Source organism: Oncorhynchus nerka, linkage group LG12, assembly GCF_034236695.1.
Source record: "Oncorhynchus nerka isolate Pitt River linkage group LG12, Oner_Uvic_2.0, whole genome shotgun sequence".
Taxonomy (NCBI): domain Eukaryota; kingdom Metazoa; phylum Chordata; class Actinopteri; order Salmoniformes; family Salmonidae; genus Oncorhynchus; species Oncorhynchus nerka.
Genome location: NC_088407.1, coordinates 33,840,463 through 33,858,914, shown reverse-complemented (window position 1 = coordinate 33,858,914; position 18,452 = coordinate 33,840,463). Strand labels below are relative to the sequence as shown.

The following is an 18,452-nucleotide window of genomic DNA, read 5'->3' as shown; positions in this document are numbered from 1 at the left end:
CATGGTTAATGAATTGATACGCAAAATGATGCCGGATTCAAAACTTAAAATTATTACCCAGAATTCTTTCAAACAACAGAATGTTATTTATATGGGGATACAACCTTCCCAGCTCTGCAGATTTTGCTGTGAAAAGACAGAATCATTAGATCATTTTGTTTTGGTTCTGTCCATATGATGCTTGTTTTTGGTCACAGGTCCAGGAATTGTTGAAGAATTGCAATGATTACCTGGAGCTAACGCTGCAGATAGCTAAAACTCAGAGATCTGAAAAGTTAGAGTCAATTGATCAATAATATAATAATACTTTTAGTAAAAAAAAACATTTTTTTTAAATATACAATCTGTATAAAGAATCAAGATAGAAAGGTTCAGAACCTTTGTGAAACATCACAGCACATTTGAAAAATACATGGCAAATATAAATCCAATATGGATTCTTAGGGCTAGGCATCCCGTCAGCGGGACACCTGCCGTCAACTTCCGGTGACGGGATGAATAAATTATCATACAAATTATGGATATTAAACATCCAGGTACATACAAGCGTCTTATTTTTCAACCAGCACAGGCTTCGTAAAATAGCAATTAAATATTCACTTACTTTTTGAATATCTTCCTCTGATTTACAATCCCAAGGGTCCCAGCTACAACATGCATGGTTTTGTTCGATAAAATCCTTCTTTATATCCTAAAACGTCTGTTTAGTTGGCGCCATCAATTTGAGTAATCCACTCGTTCAACATGCAGAGAAAGGAATCCAAAAAGCTAACACTAAACTTTGTTAAAACAAGTCAAAATACGTTTCTAACTGATTTCCAACTCTGACTCCCTGTACCAAAACTCAAAATTCTTCCTTGTTTGGGAAGAAACAAGCCTAAAACCTTCAACAAAGACTGTCGACATCTAGTGGGAGCCATAGGAATTGCAATCTGGGAGCAGGAATTGCATAGGACCATTGAAAGAGCATGGGCTCTCAAAAAAAAACATTTTCCAGTTGGTTTTTATTTGGATTTTTGGCTACCATATCAATTCTGTTATAATCTCATACATTATTTTAACATTTCTACCAACTTCAAATAGCTTTCTATCCAATGGTACCAATTATATGCACATCCTGGCTTCTGGGCCTGAGTAACAGGCAGTTTACTTTGGGCACGTCAGTCAGACAGGAAGTGGAGAAAAATAGACCCTAGCCTGAAGGAGTATAGATGGGAGGGGTTGAATGGAGCTGAAGGTTGGGACTAATAACAACAAGATAACTAATGTAAAACATGCTGTGTCCGTAAAACGTATATAGTTCAAGATCTTTTTTGAAAGAGTACAGTTTGCAAGATATGGCAAATATAAATCAAACCTGATGAACATCATAAATATATGGGAGAGGATGAGGGTAGAGGAAGGACAAGAGTTAAAAACAAACAAATAAAACTATTGTAAAATAGACTGTGTCCATAAAATGTATATAGTATGTATCAGCTAGAAATACAGGCCTAAGCGTTGTTGTTTACTAGTTTGCTCCAATTTGGGGAGGGGTGGTAGAGTTGGAGGGTAACAAAGGAAATATATATATTTTAAAAGATATGAATGTATGTATTTATATGCGTATATGTGTGTATGTGTATATATATTAGCAAAAAAAGATATGGGGGATTGGAAGTGATACAGACATTTACACTGATGGAAGCTACAATCTGGCTGCAATATTAAAGCTGATCTACCCCCTAAAAAAAACACAAGATATTATATTACATTGAAAACAAAATAAGATGCCAAGAGACAACAAAAATACTATTTAAACAATATATATATCCAGAGTAGTGAGCGCATACATTTTCATACTTTTTTTTCATACTGGTCCCCTGTGGGAATCCAACCTACAATCCTGGCTCTGCAAGCATATACTGTACATGTTTATATTGTTATATACAGTACAGTTAAATTAGATATTTAGAATGACCGGAGGCGTTGTGATGCAATGTTTTTTAAATCTGTTTTTAAATGACTATAGAAGAGTTGTGTAGACAAGTGTTAGACTACAGTACAAGCTTATTTCAAATATGAAGTCACTAGTGTACCAGACACAGGTGTTACTGAGCTTGCTCTTAGTGGCCCTCCAGGGGCCCTATCCCAGCAGCCCTCTCTCTGTCTGTCTGCTCAGATGCAGCACGGCTCTACCCAGGGGCCCCTGAGAAGTTGTTATGGTAACCGCAGATGCACAGTGGCCCCGGCCGTGTCTGAGAGGCTGTAATTGGTCCCCTCTGGTGGACCTCTAGACCCCTTGTGCATCCCAAATGGCACCCTTCTCGCCATTATAGTGCACTATTTTTTTAACAAAGCCCGATAGGCACTGGTCAAAAGTAGTGCACTATATAAGGAATAGGGTTTCATTTGGGACGCAGGCCTGTGCACTAGAACATTCATCACTGCCTGGGCTGGGGAGGAGAATCAAAACACTAACCGCAACTCTGTTACCTTATAAAACACTAAAAGAAGAAATGGAGCACAGAACATTCTCACAGTATGTCACAGAGGACCCATAATGGAGCACAGAACTCTCTTACTATCTGTCACGAAGGGATACATAGCCCAAAACCCTTATTCAAGCAAATATGACCTAAAACACTGGCCATAAAATGTCTTACTATGTTTCTAAGAGGAGTCGAAATACATTACAGAACGCTCACACACAAAATCCAAAATAAGTGCTCCTAACAGGCAAGAGGAAGGTCGACCCAAGAGGTGACATTCTGAGGGCACGGCGAGAGCCAGACAGAGGGAGAGAGGGGGAGCGAGAGGGAGAGCGAGATCACTAATTACCAACCCAATGAAGGGACCCAGAGAGGAACGCAGCTGGATTGGGACACACAATACCCCACACACACGTCTGTGTGTGTGTGTGTGTGCGCACGTGCTCGATCATCTAAACCAGACAAAAACAAAAACGTTGATACAAATAAAGGTTATTTCTCCTCATCCCAAATGCATTAAAGTCAAGTCTCTTACTCTTGAAAATGTCTGCTAACTTTTCAAGAAACTGCTTTGCACTTTTTGGAGTAAGTCAGCAATAAAAATGCATATTTGAGAAGCGATTCTTCTTCTTTACAATTTGAGGGCATCGTTCAGTTATGCAGCTAATGAATCCACAGTATTGATTAGAATGCCTTACAGCCTTGACTGAGATGCATTAAGTGTCAAACACACATTAGTTTTAGGAAGAGAACGGCGAACCATAATTGACTTATTCAATTACTCTGACACTATTTGACCTAGTGGGCTTATTGCTTCTCTCAAAGCCAAAGATTCATTTTCGGAGGCACTTTTATGAATGCAGTCCCCAGAGTTTTGCTGAATTGAGACCAACAAAGGCGGCTTGATGGCCCTGTATTTACTTTGCCAGGGTTGCCCTTTTAGCCAATGATTCCTTGGGAAATTATATACCCACAATGTCTTTTTTTTTTTCATTTCAATGTGACTTCCTGCTTTAGATAAAGGCTGAATGAAGAAATGATAAGAAATGCCAGGAGCAAAATAGTTGTTTTATTCTTATTGTACTTACATCAAAGGAGTTTTGATGTACTGATTCTTCATAATTTAGTTTGGCATTCTCACCAACGCCTTTTGCAATATCTTTTGAGTAGAAAAAACATACTTTTTAAACATAAAAATAAGAAATGGATAAAAAGAAAATGCATAAATAATATATATATATTTTTTAAATACAATGGCTTTACTTGTAGTTATTGAAGATTGACAGTATTTAATTGGCCTAGTCTTCAATAACGGTCAATCTCTGGCTTGAAAAATCATAAACCCTCACCTCCCAAAGACAATGTTATGTGAATTTAATAGCTCACAAAGGAATGTCGAAAGGAATACTGTGTCTGCATCAAACATCAATCCCAATCCTGTGTACAGTACCCTTTCTCAGTCCCCTTAACTCAATGTCGTGAATCAGATCAGTGGAGACATGTACAATGCACTCTATTCCATAACTATGAGCATTTTCTCAGAGTGAAACTCGATCCCAGGAGTTTTCCTCACCACTTATAGCGGGTTCTAAATGTCTCTCCTCTGGTCCACTCCATTGTGATGACCAGTGTTTACAGGCAGGCTACCTGAATCAACAGCTGTTGTGACATGACAGTCCTCCAATAGGAAGTGCCACTGCCAGATTGTTAATTTCGCAAGTCTTGTCACTGGATAGTGAGAGACTACAGAGAGAGTGCGAGGGGGGGGGGGGGGGGGGGCATCCACGGGGTAGCCTTAAAATCCATATTTTTAGTTTATTTTCACCGGTGCAGCTTTATCTATTTCCGACAGATGTTGTTTCTGTCGAACTGTTAAAATACATGTGCTGATATACAGTCCGTTTCCTCTGTTTTACTCATTTGGCCTCTCTGGTCTGTCTCAAATGGCTTTAGCACAGCAAAGACTCCCAAATGTCTGCAGAGCTTAATTGATTACAAATGATATCAATTCAATTCTTTCTTAATCCCCTCCCTTTGAGCGTTCACTTCATTTTCTCCCCTATTTTTGTATCATGTTTTACAATGATTTTTTTGTTCTAATAGGTCTACTTCTTGACAGCTTGAATATCATTGGCCAATAGCCAGTGTCAACATATCAGAACATAGGCATAATTCAAATAATCATTTAAAGGGAAGGTCTTGCCGTTGCTACATTCATTTTTGGATATATACATTAACGATATGTAGGCCTACCCATTTATTCTTGAATAATAGAACCTTTAAATGTCTCATGAGCATTTCTAAGGTCAACTGTTGCGCCCCGTCTTAACCCAGAATGTAAGCCTATTTGACATGGTTTGTAAACAAAGTCAATATAAACAAACACTATATAGCCTCGAAACATGATTCAAACTGTAATTCTGATATCATGACTGGTCAGTCCTTGCATCCATAGCGCTGTTTATACATTTGAGTGGTTACATTTCTCCAGCCCCATCCCTCAACTTTTTAACAGAAACAGGGGTGTGGAAAATGTGTTATTGTTTCAACTGGAGAATCCCCCTTTTGACGAATAAAGACATTAGGAGAGAAAAAACTCCACATAGTCATAGACCATTCTATATCTACATGCACGCTTGCCTAATCAATCCACAAATATTCTACTGTGTTAAGAGCAGGTCGGCGACACAGAATGTCTAGGTCTAAGTTCAACTCTTCTTCCAAAATGTCTACTCACGTATCATTTTGTATAATAATGTTGGTTGTCTAGCAGTAGGAATGTGCTGTAAAACACCAGAATGATAAATAAACATTAGCAAACATTTGCTGTAAGGGGAGAAATTGATTGATGAAGAGTTGCACGTGAGAGTGGCATTGCACCAGCGGGCTGGTTTCTATCAAATCAGTCACAGCTGTTTGTTCAATCTTTGTTTACAAACTATTTCCTGCACACACACTTTCATTATAAAAACTAAAGTCATGCTTGAGAGGGCATCTACCTGCAATAGGAGTAGAGTAGACTAGTCGTAGTCTTTACAGTAGCCTAGGGCCAGGCTACACAAAGCCAATAATTTTTTATATCACACACAAGCGCATAGTGCCTATTAAAAATAGGCGGGAAAACGATTCAGTGCGCGTTGGGCCCCCCTTCAACGGCCGATTTATTGTCAGTGAAATATCAAAATAAGACACAACAGTTTGTCACGAGCTAAATGTTGAAATTGAATTGGAGTGGTGGAAAAATAACCCACATTTCATACCTGAGTAAAAGTAAAGATATGTTACAAGAAAATGACTCAGGTAAAAGTGAAAGTCACCAAATAAAATACTACTTGAGTAAAAGTCTAAAAGTATTTGGTTTTAAATGTACTTAAGTAGTACTTAAAAGTATTTTTACTTAATTACTTTAACCACTAGGAGGCAGGGTAGCCTAGTGGTTAGAGCAAGTTCAAATCCCCGAGCTGACAAGGTACAAATCTGTCGTTCTGCCCCTGAACAGGCAGTTAACCCACTGTTCCTAGGCCGTCATTGAAAATAAGAATTTGTTCTTAACTGACTTGCCTTGTTAAATAAAGGTAAAAATAAAACGACTTGTGGGTTCGGAACAACAATGAAAAAACTTTTATGGACTGGGTGGGGGGTGGAATTTCAATAGCACATTTTCACAATGATTATTGAACCAGTCATTTCCTCCTCTAGGCCAGTAGCCTAACTTATACCTTTTCAGAGATGCAGAGCTTTCAGGAAGAAACACAGTCCTTGTATGTGGCGGCAGTAATAGCTAGTCAATACCTTTCTCGGGAGGCTTTCTTAAAGTCCACCCCACTACAAATCATACCCAAGATATTGTGCATTGTGAGTTTGGTCGAATGTAGGCCAGTTTTCCTCATGTTGTTATTGTCTTCTCCTCTCCAGGGGAGCTGTACATCGGTGGTGTGGGGAAGAGCATGTACAACAGTCTGCCCAAGCTGATCGCGTCCCGGGACGGGTACCAGGGCTGCCTGGCCTCGGTGGACCTCAACGGGAGACTGCCAGACCTGATCGCAGATGCCCTCCACAGGGTGGGCCAGGTGGAGCGAGGCTGCGACGGTGAGTTGGTGCTCACACACACATATGCACATATTGTACATGCACGAGGATGCACGCAAGTTCACACGCACACGGACTCACACACAGGCATGCACACATATGCCCACAAACACACATTATGCCCATGTATGCACACACACAAGTGTGAACGCATGCGCAAACACTTGCAATATATACACACACACACACACTTGGCATTCGCCAGGGGCGGACTGGGCCAAGAATCTGGCCCTGGCATTGTATCCACACCAGCCCACATCACTGCGATCCGCCAACTCTATCTATCTCAGCATCTTCTCTGCTGTCACTGTGTGTCTTCTTGTTATCTGTCTGTCTCTGCTTTATACATTATAAATGCCAAGGTAATGACTTAGGCTATATTGAAAATTAGTGCTTGGTATATATCAGTCCCCCCGAATCAACACCTACCCTACATGTTGATTACTATTACAATGCTGCAGACTAACATGTTCCCCTGGTGTCACTGGTGAAACTAACTTCCACAGTTGGTGGGCACCAGTGACATCATTTGGTCGGACTCAAGAGAGTAATCACACGTAATCATGAGTAATCACCTTATAAAGTCATTTATAGTGCTTTATTAAGAACAGTAATACATGGACTACTTGAGGTATTCAAGAAATAAGCTGTTTCATCTCACACGTCCAAGCAATGATGCATGATTGAAGATATTTTTGTATGTGCAACCTAATCCAGTGATTGTCATGAATTTTGGTTTGACAATTAGACTATAGTTGCTAAATTTTACTGTCTAAATAGGACTCCAGAATTTCCAGATTATTGGGGGGGTCGCTAACTCTAAATATACTGCCTGCTGCTAGTAGCCTTGTAGTCATGATCCCAACAGCAAATTGAATGTCCTAATAAAAGTTGCAGTTGTAGGCTACTACCCAGGAAACCTATAGGCCTATGCCCTCTCAACTGCATATGCGCAAAGCCAAAATCAATATCTTGGTTGTAAAATAGTTGCTATTGAGCTGAATATTAAGTTGAGAATTATACATTATACCTACAGAAAGCTGAGACCTCCTCTCTTTAACAGGGACATGGGGACGAAGCTTTTTTTTGTGTTTTTCCCGCAATTGCATTCTGAAATGTTATAATGATCAGACTGGATTTTTCTCTCAAGCACATGGGTGGAGAGGAGAGTGGCTCGCTCATCACAGCAGCAGGCCCCAGCGATATAAACACTTTCATTACAGGAATCATGAGGATAATGCACTTTACTGTTTTATCAAATCATGGTTTTAGCTGACCAAAAAACTGGACATTTTGAGTGCGGTGACCTTTCTACATTTATAGGTACCCTTTCCGATTTTTACGATCCATGATCTTGGCTGTCTAATTAATGACAGAGTTGGAGCAGGTCTCTTTGCTGATGCCACATTTTACTTTGAATGTGAGTTTGCTCGACCTCAGCTCAGTCTATCAGAAAACAGGGCTGGCCCATCTTGGTAGGGGGGACCGGCCATTGCCCACTAATAAGCCAAATACTCATTATAGATTAGCATAACAAACAAATTGCACAAAAACAGGCCCATGGTGTCACGGTCGTCCTCCTCTTCATCTGAAGAGGAGAGGCGAGAAGGATCGGAGGACCAATATGCAGCGTGATATGTGTTCATGTTGAATGTTTAATTAAAGAAAGAACGGAACACTGAAACACTATACAAAAAACAGTAAACAAAATAACAACCGTGAAGCTAATGTGAGCTGCGCTGAAACAAGCCATCAACATAGACAATCACCCAGAAACAAACAGTGCAAGCCAGGCTACCTAAGTATGATACTCAATCAGAGACAACTAATGACACCTGCCTCTGATTGAGAACCATACTAGGCCGAAACATAGAAATACCCAAATCATAGAAAAACAAACATAGACTGCCCACCCAACTCACGCCCTGACCATACTAAATAAATACAAAACAAAGGAAATAAAGGTCAGAACGTGACACATGGGCTGCCTTTTTCATATATCATTTTTTAATATGTAAAGAATGTGTTGTACCAGTCAAAAGTTTGGACACACCTACTCATTCAAGAGTTTTTCTTTATTTTTACTGTTTTCAACATTAGAAAATAATAGTGAAGACATCAAAACTATGAAATAACACATATGGAATCATGTAGTAACCAAAAAAGTGTTAAACTAATCTAAATATATTTTACATTTTAGATTTTTAGCCACCCTTTGTCTTAATGACACCTTTGCACACTCTTGTCATTCTCTCAACCAGCTTCACCTGGAAAGCTTTTCCAACAGTCTTGAAGGAGTTCCCACATATGCTAAGCACTTATTGGCTGCTTTTCCTTCACTCAGCGTTCCAACTCATCCCAAACCATCTCATTTGGGTTGAGGTCGGGTGATCGTGGAGGCCAGGTCATCTGATGCAGCACTCCATCACTCTCCTTCTTGGTCAAATAGCCCTTACACAGCCTGGAGGTGGGTTGGGTCATTGTCCTATTGAAAAACAAATGATAGTCCCACTAAACACAAACCAGATGGGATGGTGTATCACTGCAGAATGCAGTGGTAGCCATGCCGGTTAAGTGTGCCTTGAATTCTAAATAAAACACTGACAGTGTCACCAGCAAAGCACGCTCGCACCTCCTCCTCCATGCCTTATGGTGGGAAGCACACATGCAGAGATAATCCCTTCACCTACTCTGCATCTCACAAAGACATGGCGGTTGGAACCAATAATCTCAAATTTGGACACATCAGACCAGAGGACAGATTTACACCAGTCCAATGTCCATTGCTTGTGTTTCTTGTCCCAAACAAGTATCTTCTTCTTATTGGTGTCCTTTAGTATTGGTTTCTTTGCAGCAATTCGACCATGAAGGCCTGATTCACGTAGTCTCCTCTTGGCAGTTGACGTTGAGATGTGACTGTTACTTGAACTCTGTGAAGCATTTATTTGGGATGCAATTTCTGAGGTTGGTAACTCTAAAAAACTTACTTTCCTGTGGCGGTCCTCATGAGATCCAGTTTCATCATAGCGCTTGATGGTTTTTGGGACTGCTTTAAAGATACTTTCAAAGTTCTTGAAATGTTCTGCATTGACTGACCTCCAAGTCTCTTTGCCTACTTGATCTGTTCTTGCCATAATATGGATTGGTATTTTACCAAATAGGGATATCTTCTGTCTACCACCCCTACCTTGTCACAACACAACTGAGAGAATGACATGAGTGTGCAAAGCTGTCATCAAGGCAAAGGGTGGTTACTTTGAAGAATCTCAAATATAAAATATATTTTTTATATGTTTTACACTTTTTTGGTTACTATGTGTTCCATATGTGTTATTTCCTAGTTTTGATGTCTTCACTATTATTCTACAATGTAGAAAATAGTAAAAAAAAATAAGAAAATGTAGGTATGTCCAAACTCTTGACTGGTACTGTATATATTTGTGTGTGTGTCAATTTCAACCAGCACACCCAACCGAAATATTGCCCAGCCCATCTGGCATTTGCCAGAATTGCCGGATGGCCAATCCACCCCTGACATTCACCTAGACTAACTTAGCAGACTTTATCATCCCATTTCAAGCTATTTTCATACACAGGTGATTCTGAAGTTTGACACCTGCAGTAACTCATAGGTCCTTCTTCGTCTGTAATAGCCAGATATATAATTAGACTCCACCCTCAGACTCGGCGCTCGACTCCTTTTTTTAGTCCCAGCTCTTACCCATAAAACCTACAGAAGGTATCTCTGCCTCTGTTATTGTCAGCCACCCTGTAGCGCTCACTGTGCAGTTTACAAGGACCACAGAGAGTAACTGTGGTCGCACCAGTTTCAGGCAGGGCTGCTTTTTAAGGCGTTAGGTTTCTTGGAGGTGACACTATGAGAAATCACTGAGCCTAGCATTGGGATTTTGTTGCAGTTAAAAAAAGGCTGACTATTTGTCGTTGTTTGTGTATATTTTATAAAGTTATCATACTTTTTATACCTTTTTATTATCCTTTTTAATTTGGAACTTTGCATTGTACTGTGAAACTGCTTGAGGTGCTAAAATCCCGTTTGAAAAACCTGCATTTTTAGCTTGTTCTTTAATTAACGAGGCCTTTGTGTTTTATGTGCTTTTGATTCAAGGTTTTTATTGCTTTGTGTTTTTTCTTGTTTATCTTGCGATAAGTGTGTGGCTAAGTAAAGATCGATTTGATATTGGATCTGTAATTGTTGCCATGACAAGGATCATGTGCACTGGGGGATACGAATGAGGACAATGGACAAGGTGATAAGAGCTAACAGCATGAGTAAAGATCCATGTCCTTCCATGGCTCACTGGTCAAAGTCTGTTTTCATCATGACTTCTCAACACTGAACTTCTACTTGTTATCATTAGAACTTCTGACACACATTTACACACTTGGGAAAAAGGCCATTTTCCGCAGTGCCTAAACTCCTCCATCCTGCATTTGGAAGGGGCTCAGCTTTTCTGGCTGGACGGACGTCACCGGTATTGTGGTGTCTCTGGCGGCTAGTTAATTGTGTTTGTGACACCTGCAGGCTGTGGCGGCAGTAGCGTTCACACTGTCTGATTTCCCAGAGGTCTCGCTGCCGCTCCGATTCTAAACGCAAACGCTGCCACCTCTGCCTGCCAGCCTGGCTTATTACCTGCCTACAGTTATACGGCGTAATTACTTCCGTTTTTAGAAGAGATCTAAAACTGCATTAGGCTATCACATATACTCCCTTAAAATCTCAAACGGCAGGTTGCAAGAGGTAGCAATAAGTTTCATAGCATCAACTCATCTTTTCACGGAATTGTTTCCCCATAGCCTGACGACAAAAACCAGTAGAACGTTTCAACTCAATAGAAGCCAATACAAAATGGCTATTGATAGTGTAGCCTAGTGGCAGATGTGGTTGTGCTTTAGCCAAGTCTCCCTTTCATGTCTGTTGTCATGTCCGTTGGTCCTGTCAAACATGAAGGGCTATAGCATGACAACAAGACAACAAAGGAGTTGGCAGAAGTTGGCAGAAGCATGCACAGCTCTGCAACCGGACTATTTGTACTGCACACTCCAACAGTAGCCAGACCCTCTGTTCAATATGTCAGGCCAAGGCCGGTCCTCCAGACCAGCTCAGTGGAGCAGGTGGATCAGGAGTTGGAACCAGAGTTTAGTGGTCAGAGGTTGCCCTCTATGGCTGCATCCCCAGACATCCAGCAGGGTCAATGGGGCAACTTGTTCTCCTGTAGCTGCCTGACTCAGCTAATCCCTCCCTACAGCAGCGAGAGCAGAGAGCTGCAGCCTTTGGCTTAACGACTGTTCACTCTGTGTTCTTCACTATGCTGAGTTGCTGACTCACATCTGGGATTTGGGAGGAAGACCGAGGAAAGTGAGAGAGAGGATAGGGAAGGCGGGGAGAGTGAGAGAGAGGGAGGGAGGGAGTCAGGGGGTGGGTGGAGGGAGGGTATTCCCAGATGTCTCATTCTCTCCCAAGCTGTTAGTTCCAGATACAGGTGTCATATTGTTACGCAGGGTTGAGATGTGTGTTAAGGCAGGTTACACAGTAAGGCTGTTAGCGCCCTAGCAGATAGCATGCTGCTCATTCTTCCAACTCCTTTAATAAATCACAGCTACAGATTTAACAGACGTGGGGTTCATGCCTCGCTCCAAAAGAAATGTAAATAAGTTTACAACTGCTCCCACCAAAACACGAGGCATTTCAATGACAAGTTCACAACTCTACTGCTCCCACAGAAACACGCGGCATTTCAATGACACGATTACAACTCTACTGCTCCCACAGAAACACGCGGCATTTCAATGACAAGTTCACAACTCTACTGCTCCCACCGAAACACGAGGCATTTCAATGACAAGTTCACAACTCTACTGCTCCCACAGAAACACGAGGCATTTCAATGACACGATTACAACTCTACTGCTCCCACAGAAACACGAGGCATTTCAATGACAAGTTCACAACTCTACTGCTCCCACAGAAACACGCGGCATTTCAATGACACGATTACAACTCTACTGCTCCCACAGAAACACGCGGCATTTCAATGACACGATTACAACTCTACTGCTCCCACAGAAACACGAGGCATTTCAATGACACGATTACAACTCTACTGCTCCCACAGAAACACGCGGCATTTCAATGACACGATTACAACTCTACTGCTCCCACAGAAACACGCGGCATTTCAATGACAAGTTCACAACTCTACTGCTCCCACAGAAACACGCGGCATTTCAATGACAAGTTCACAACTCTACTGCTCCCACAGAAACACGAGGCATTTCAATGACAAGTTCACAACTCTACTGCTCCCACAGAAACACGAGGCATTTCAATGACAAGTTCACAACTCCATACTCTATACACTCTAAACTCAAGTCTAAACTATATGCACTGGTTGAGGTAGCAGCTGATCGATAGCGGAGGGATGTGCAACTCTGTGATAATATTGTGATTGACTTCAGTAATAATTACAGCAATGTGTTTAATTAGAGCCTCTGGGATTCTTGTATTAAGCACTGATTGATGGAGTAATCACTGCAGTGGGTCATTAAAAACATGAACTGATAAAATGGAGACATCTCATTTGAAGTGTCCATTTTGGAATAACGTTGAGGAAATGGCTGGCGCTCTCATGAATTTGACTGTTTGTTTTGTTTATCTCTTGAAACAAGTACGGCATTGCAAGTACATCCTTGCAAGTGCACAAGTCAGTTTATAATAAACAACGTTTTGCATAGCTTCCTCCCGTTTTTGTATCACTTTATTTTTAAAGCCCCAACCATTTGAACAAAAAGAGTACAAATATACCTTTATTATACGGCAGACTACAGGACGTGCCGTTATTTGCCTGTTCGTGGCCCCGCCTGTTAGCTTGAATGATTCTTGCCATTCTTCTTCGACCTCTCATCAGCAAGCTGTTTTCGCCTGCCGTGGACTGGATGCTTTTTGTTTTGTCGCCCCATTCTCTGTAAACCCTGGACCCCTGGGCACCGACGGTCATACCACGCTCAAAGTCACTTCGGCCATTCGTTTGGACCATTCTAACCTTCAATCGAACACTAACTGAATGCCTGTCTGCCTGCTTTACATAGCAATCCGTGGCCACGTGACTCACTGTGTGTAGGAGCAAACCATATTGGTGAACGGGGTGGTGTACCTAATAAGCTGAGTGTATGTGAAAATTGTGCGTTTCTATGTTTTGTAGTAAAAAAAGAGAGGAAGATAAGTGTTTCCAATGACATCATCGGTATGCATCATTTGATTTTAACATATTCTGAGTAGGCTTTGCCTACTAATTGTCTGCTACTGTAATTGGTTGATGATATCATTTGAAACACAAATGTTCCATTATATTTTTTTTAATAGAAAACATACAAACTCCCAATTTTCACATATGTTGATGTTGGGGGTGGTGCTGGAGATGACGAATATGAAGTGGACCGTTTTTACAATTTCCCTTTAAAGGTTGCAAACATAGAAGGTCTACCACCTACATGACAATTAGACACCTGTGGTTTTCTTTTGGTCATCGCTAATCTAAAGCATTAGCAGGTATTAATGGGTCTAATAACCAAGTCACAGTTGCTTTGAATACCACCCGGCTAACATTTAATTCACTTATCACTCTAACGTCCTCGGAATTCCACTGAGAAATTACAATAGTGGCTTTTTATAATTGGAGAATTGTCATTGTTGAATAAGTCCATCTTTTCTTTTACATCCATTCAACCCCCCCCGATTTCATATTCAAGTTGACAAATATGCCTGTAATCAAGGTTTTAACCCAGAATAAATGTCAAATGCAATCACTTTTTAACCACCAGCCTCGATGAAATCAGTATCAACAAAATGACCTGTGCTATGGATATGATTACAGTTATTGCCCTATATTCCCATATTGACATAAAAAGGGCTTTATGTATTGAACGTGTTCCCCCTGAGCATCCTTAGAACCTACAGTGGGATTACAGTTTGCCCCCTTAGGTGCCTGCGCACATCGGCCAAAAGAAAACAGTAGGGCTGTGTATATTGACAACTTAACAGCCTTAGGATTCCTGCTTTAAAGTTGTTTCAGAAAATGTCCTTACATTGAAATAACAAGCGTATGTGTGAGTGTTGTATATTGACCCCTGTGTTCCAATCCGTCCCTCCAGGACCTAGCACCACCTGTACGGAGGACTCCTGCTACAATCAAGGCGTGTGTCTCCAGCAGTGGGAGGGCTTCTCCTGCGACTGCACCATGACGTCCTATGGCGGCTCCTTCTGTAGCGACCGTGAGTACAACAACCCCGTCTGTCGCCGACACGTCACCGCGCCGGGTTGTATGTGCGTATGTCGTGTGAAGGTTGTGTTTGTTGTAGGGCTTCTGGTGGATCGCGTTGGCTTGGTCGCGGAGATGTAGGTGACTTTCAAAGGTGTTTATATGTCGTGTTTTGGTTTTGTAGACTATTTTAGGTCTAATGTTTGCTAACTCTTTAGCGCTTCCCTAGTGGGCACATGGAGAGATTTACGCTTGTTTGTACGAGAGAGAGTTGACATTCTATCCATGGCCCCTACAGGATAAATGAATCTAGAACCGGGACAGAGGGACAAGGTCCAAGGTTAATAGAGCAGTGGGCCTACTGCTTTGTTAGCTTGTTAAGGAGTTAAGCTCAGGATCCATAATCAATTGACCTCCCTCTCCCTTCAAGCCCTCTTTGAACACTCCCTCGTAACTTGCCTATGACACGTTTGAGGGTCGAAAAATGTGCCTAGCTGAGGGAGTTGTGTGTTGTTTGTGCAGTCAACGTTCGTTAGAGAGACTGTGATTGGCTGTGACAGTCGGGCACTGATTAGGACCAGGCTGTGGCAGTGGGTTCGCTCCAGGAAGAGGGAGAAAAGGGGGACGAGGCAGAGGAAGAGAGGAGGACGATAACGTCTGCCTGTGAACGACAGCCACGCGGAGATAAACAGAGATCCCATCCCTAGCTCCTTGAAAGATAAGAGGGCGAGAGAGGGGTGGAGGGGGGAGGCACGCTGATGCCTTTGCTCTCCTTGCTCTGCTCAGAGACCGTGGGGTTATTAGTAAGTTTAATATCCTGATTTCTTTAAAGATTGGAGAGATAGGCGTGTGTGGCACTGAGCCAGAATGAGGCCTCGCACTACTTGCTCGAAACGCCCAGAACCGGCCAAGGAGGCTAGTGAGAAGTATGTGTGTGTGTTTGTGTGTGTAGAGAGATGAGAGAGTGATCCCTCCAGCAGCCAGCCCTACTGTAGGTCTCTTCACATTTACAAGCATTTACAAGGCAGTGACTGAGGAGTGAGGACTAACACTGAGGGAGTCATTTAGCTCCGATTAAACCAGTTGTATGGACTGAATGTCTAATGGAAGTCTTCCATCAATCACTGAACACAGAACACAGTCACTAGACCACTAGACCACTAGACCACTAGACCTGGCTAATAACCTTGTCTCTTTGTTTACCGACCATTGCTTTTGCTGAGAAGGAACATAAAATGTATAAAATGAAGTACAATACTTATTTTTCAAGGGCAAGGGCTTTTTTTCCCCATCAAATGTGATTTTAAGACGTCGTATAAAAGTGACGTCTGGCTCAATTGACTAACGGTAGGTCTTTTTCATGAATTCTCAGACGCATTCGTTAAACTGAGAGGATCACTGGCTGCTGGCTAGGTCTCCCCTCTCCCCTCACTTTTTACAAGGTTGAATATTTGCATGCTCTGCTGGGTATCACTGTTGTATTCCTGTCTGTGTTTCCTCCGTAGCCCCACAATTAGCGTCTCTTCATTCTAAAAAGCCGAAGAGTCTTCCTTTACTGCCATCTTTGAGAAGAGGCAGATGAATCTTACTTTCACTTGAACACACCCGTTCTCCATGATGTTCAAGTGCCTCTGCTCTATCACGTTATTCTTCCAGCACAGAACTCTATCCAACCTTGTTACGATGTTTTGAAGATTTCTATCCTTCAGCTATCTTGGCTTTTACAACATTGTTTTGAAGACTGAATGTGTCACTTTTCAAGGAATTTTCCTTCAAGCGTCTTCGCCAACACAAGGTAGGAGTGTCTACGGGTCGAGCCACTGACGTTCTCCAACTCTTTGTGCCTGTACATACCATTGTGAATTCCAAAACACTAATGGTTTAGAAGTGTATAGTAACTGCTTTGAAGAAATGTTTGGTTTACAATGGACTCTTAATAGGGCATGCTTCTTCTCCTGCATTTTCTTCATAATCCACATCTCATTGTGGTATGTGTCCACAAATAACTGGCTCGCCATTGGTTTGAAAAGAAACACTTTGTCACCGATAACATGTATTATGCTTTTCAAAGACTTAATTGTTGAACCTTTGAATAGCTTTTAGGGCATCTAAAGTTGATGATTACTTTAAACACACATGACATTCACCCAGGCATCCTCAGCACTGCCATTTGAAGTTATTTTAGGTGATTTTAAAGCTGGACACCTGCAATTACTCCTTTGCTAAAAACGGAGTTGGTGTATGTTTAGTATTCTACGGTGCACGCGTGTGTGTGTGTGTTTAGTATCCTGCAGAGTGTGTGTGTGTGTGTGTGTGTGTGTGTGTGTGTGTGTGTGTGTGTGTGTGTGTGTGTGTGTGTGTGTGTGTGTGTGTGTGTGTGTGTGTGTGTGTGTGTGTGTGTGTGTGTGTGTGTGTGTGTGTATGGTCTCTGGTGGTGCGTTTTTGGTGCATAAAGGGTCGGTCTGGGACGTACTCTGCTGCAGCTGTGCAGGTGGCCTCTCTGTATCCATCCCATTCAACTGAGAGAACGTGCGTGTCTGATCTGAAGGCAGCTAGGTTGAAATGTACCTGATAATAAAATGCATCTCACAAGCATGCACACATGATCACATGCACACCATCAGTCAAAGACTAGCAATTATGTTATCTAACCGTTCCACACAGTTGCATACTGAGACATACAGGCACACACTCGAGTGCACGCACACACACACACACACACACACATCAACCCCCACTGCTCCCCTTTCCACCCACCCACACACATCCCCTTACCGGCCCTAAAAAGAGAGATGAAAATCAATTGAATTTCCCTCAAAGAAGAATAAAGAATTAGAATAGGAAAGGCAGGCCATTTTCACTGCAGCTGGAGTCTTAAATTAACATAATGATTCTCCCTGGCTCGCTCCCCCTGCTCTTTGTGGCTGTCCAGACCCTCTTGTTGGCTGTAAGGAGGAGCGAGGCCTGAACTGTTGGAGCCAGTGTGTGTGTGTGTGACTGTGTGTGACTGTGTGTGTGTGTGTAAGACCCCCACCCGGCGCCCTCTATCACTTCAGCCAGATGGCTGCAGAGGAGATGAGCCTCGCTCAATTTGAAAGGGGTGGGCTAGACCTCCCCCCTACACACACACACACTGGTTGGTAGAGAGGCAGATGCACAGCGAGATCATATTCATTTGTTTCCGACTCCTAATATTTCCGAGGCTTCTTTTCTAAATGATCTTCAAATTTCAAGAGTGCACTCAATTAGAATCCTACGCTAGCCTGGATGTCAAAAAGCATTTGTTGCTCCACTCACTGTTTATGAATATATATGAGGCATATGGATGTTTACTGCAAAACTACCACGAGAGACTGCTGTTGTAAGCTATTTACCACACGATATTTGACAGTGATGGTTATAATTTTAGGATTTAGGATTTTTATTAGGATCCCCATTAGCCAGTGCCAATAGTCTTCCTGGGGTCCGATGATGATATTTCCCACAAACTCCTATAAATGCCACGGAAACACAACGCCTGGACAAAAACAACACATATAGACCTTTTCATGGTTGAATTACATTCCTGGTATTTTACAATTGTTCCACCCCCAAGAAAAAAAAATCACTTTTCTCT

The 18,452-nt window shown here is 41.9% G+C and overlaps 1 protein-coding gene across 1 annotated transcript in view; it reads left to right on the top strand.

The window, feature by feature from the left end:
• The window catches only part of LOC115138164 (neurexin-2-like), a 599,118-nt gene that overhangs the window by 132,715 nt on the left and 447,951 nt on the right, over window positions 1-18,452 (top strand). The window contains exons 11-12 of the mRNA XM_065025518.1: window positions 6,387-6,560; window positions 14,730-14,849. Coding sequence (XP_064881590.1) covers window positions 6,387-6,560; window positions 14,730-14,849 — 294 coding nt within the window. The remainder of the gene's footprint in view (window positions 1-6,386; window positions 6,561-14,729; window positions 14,850-18,452) is intronic.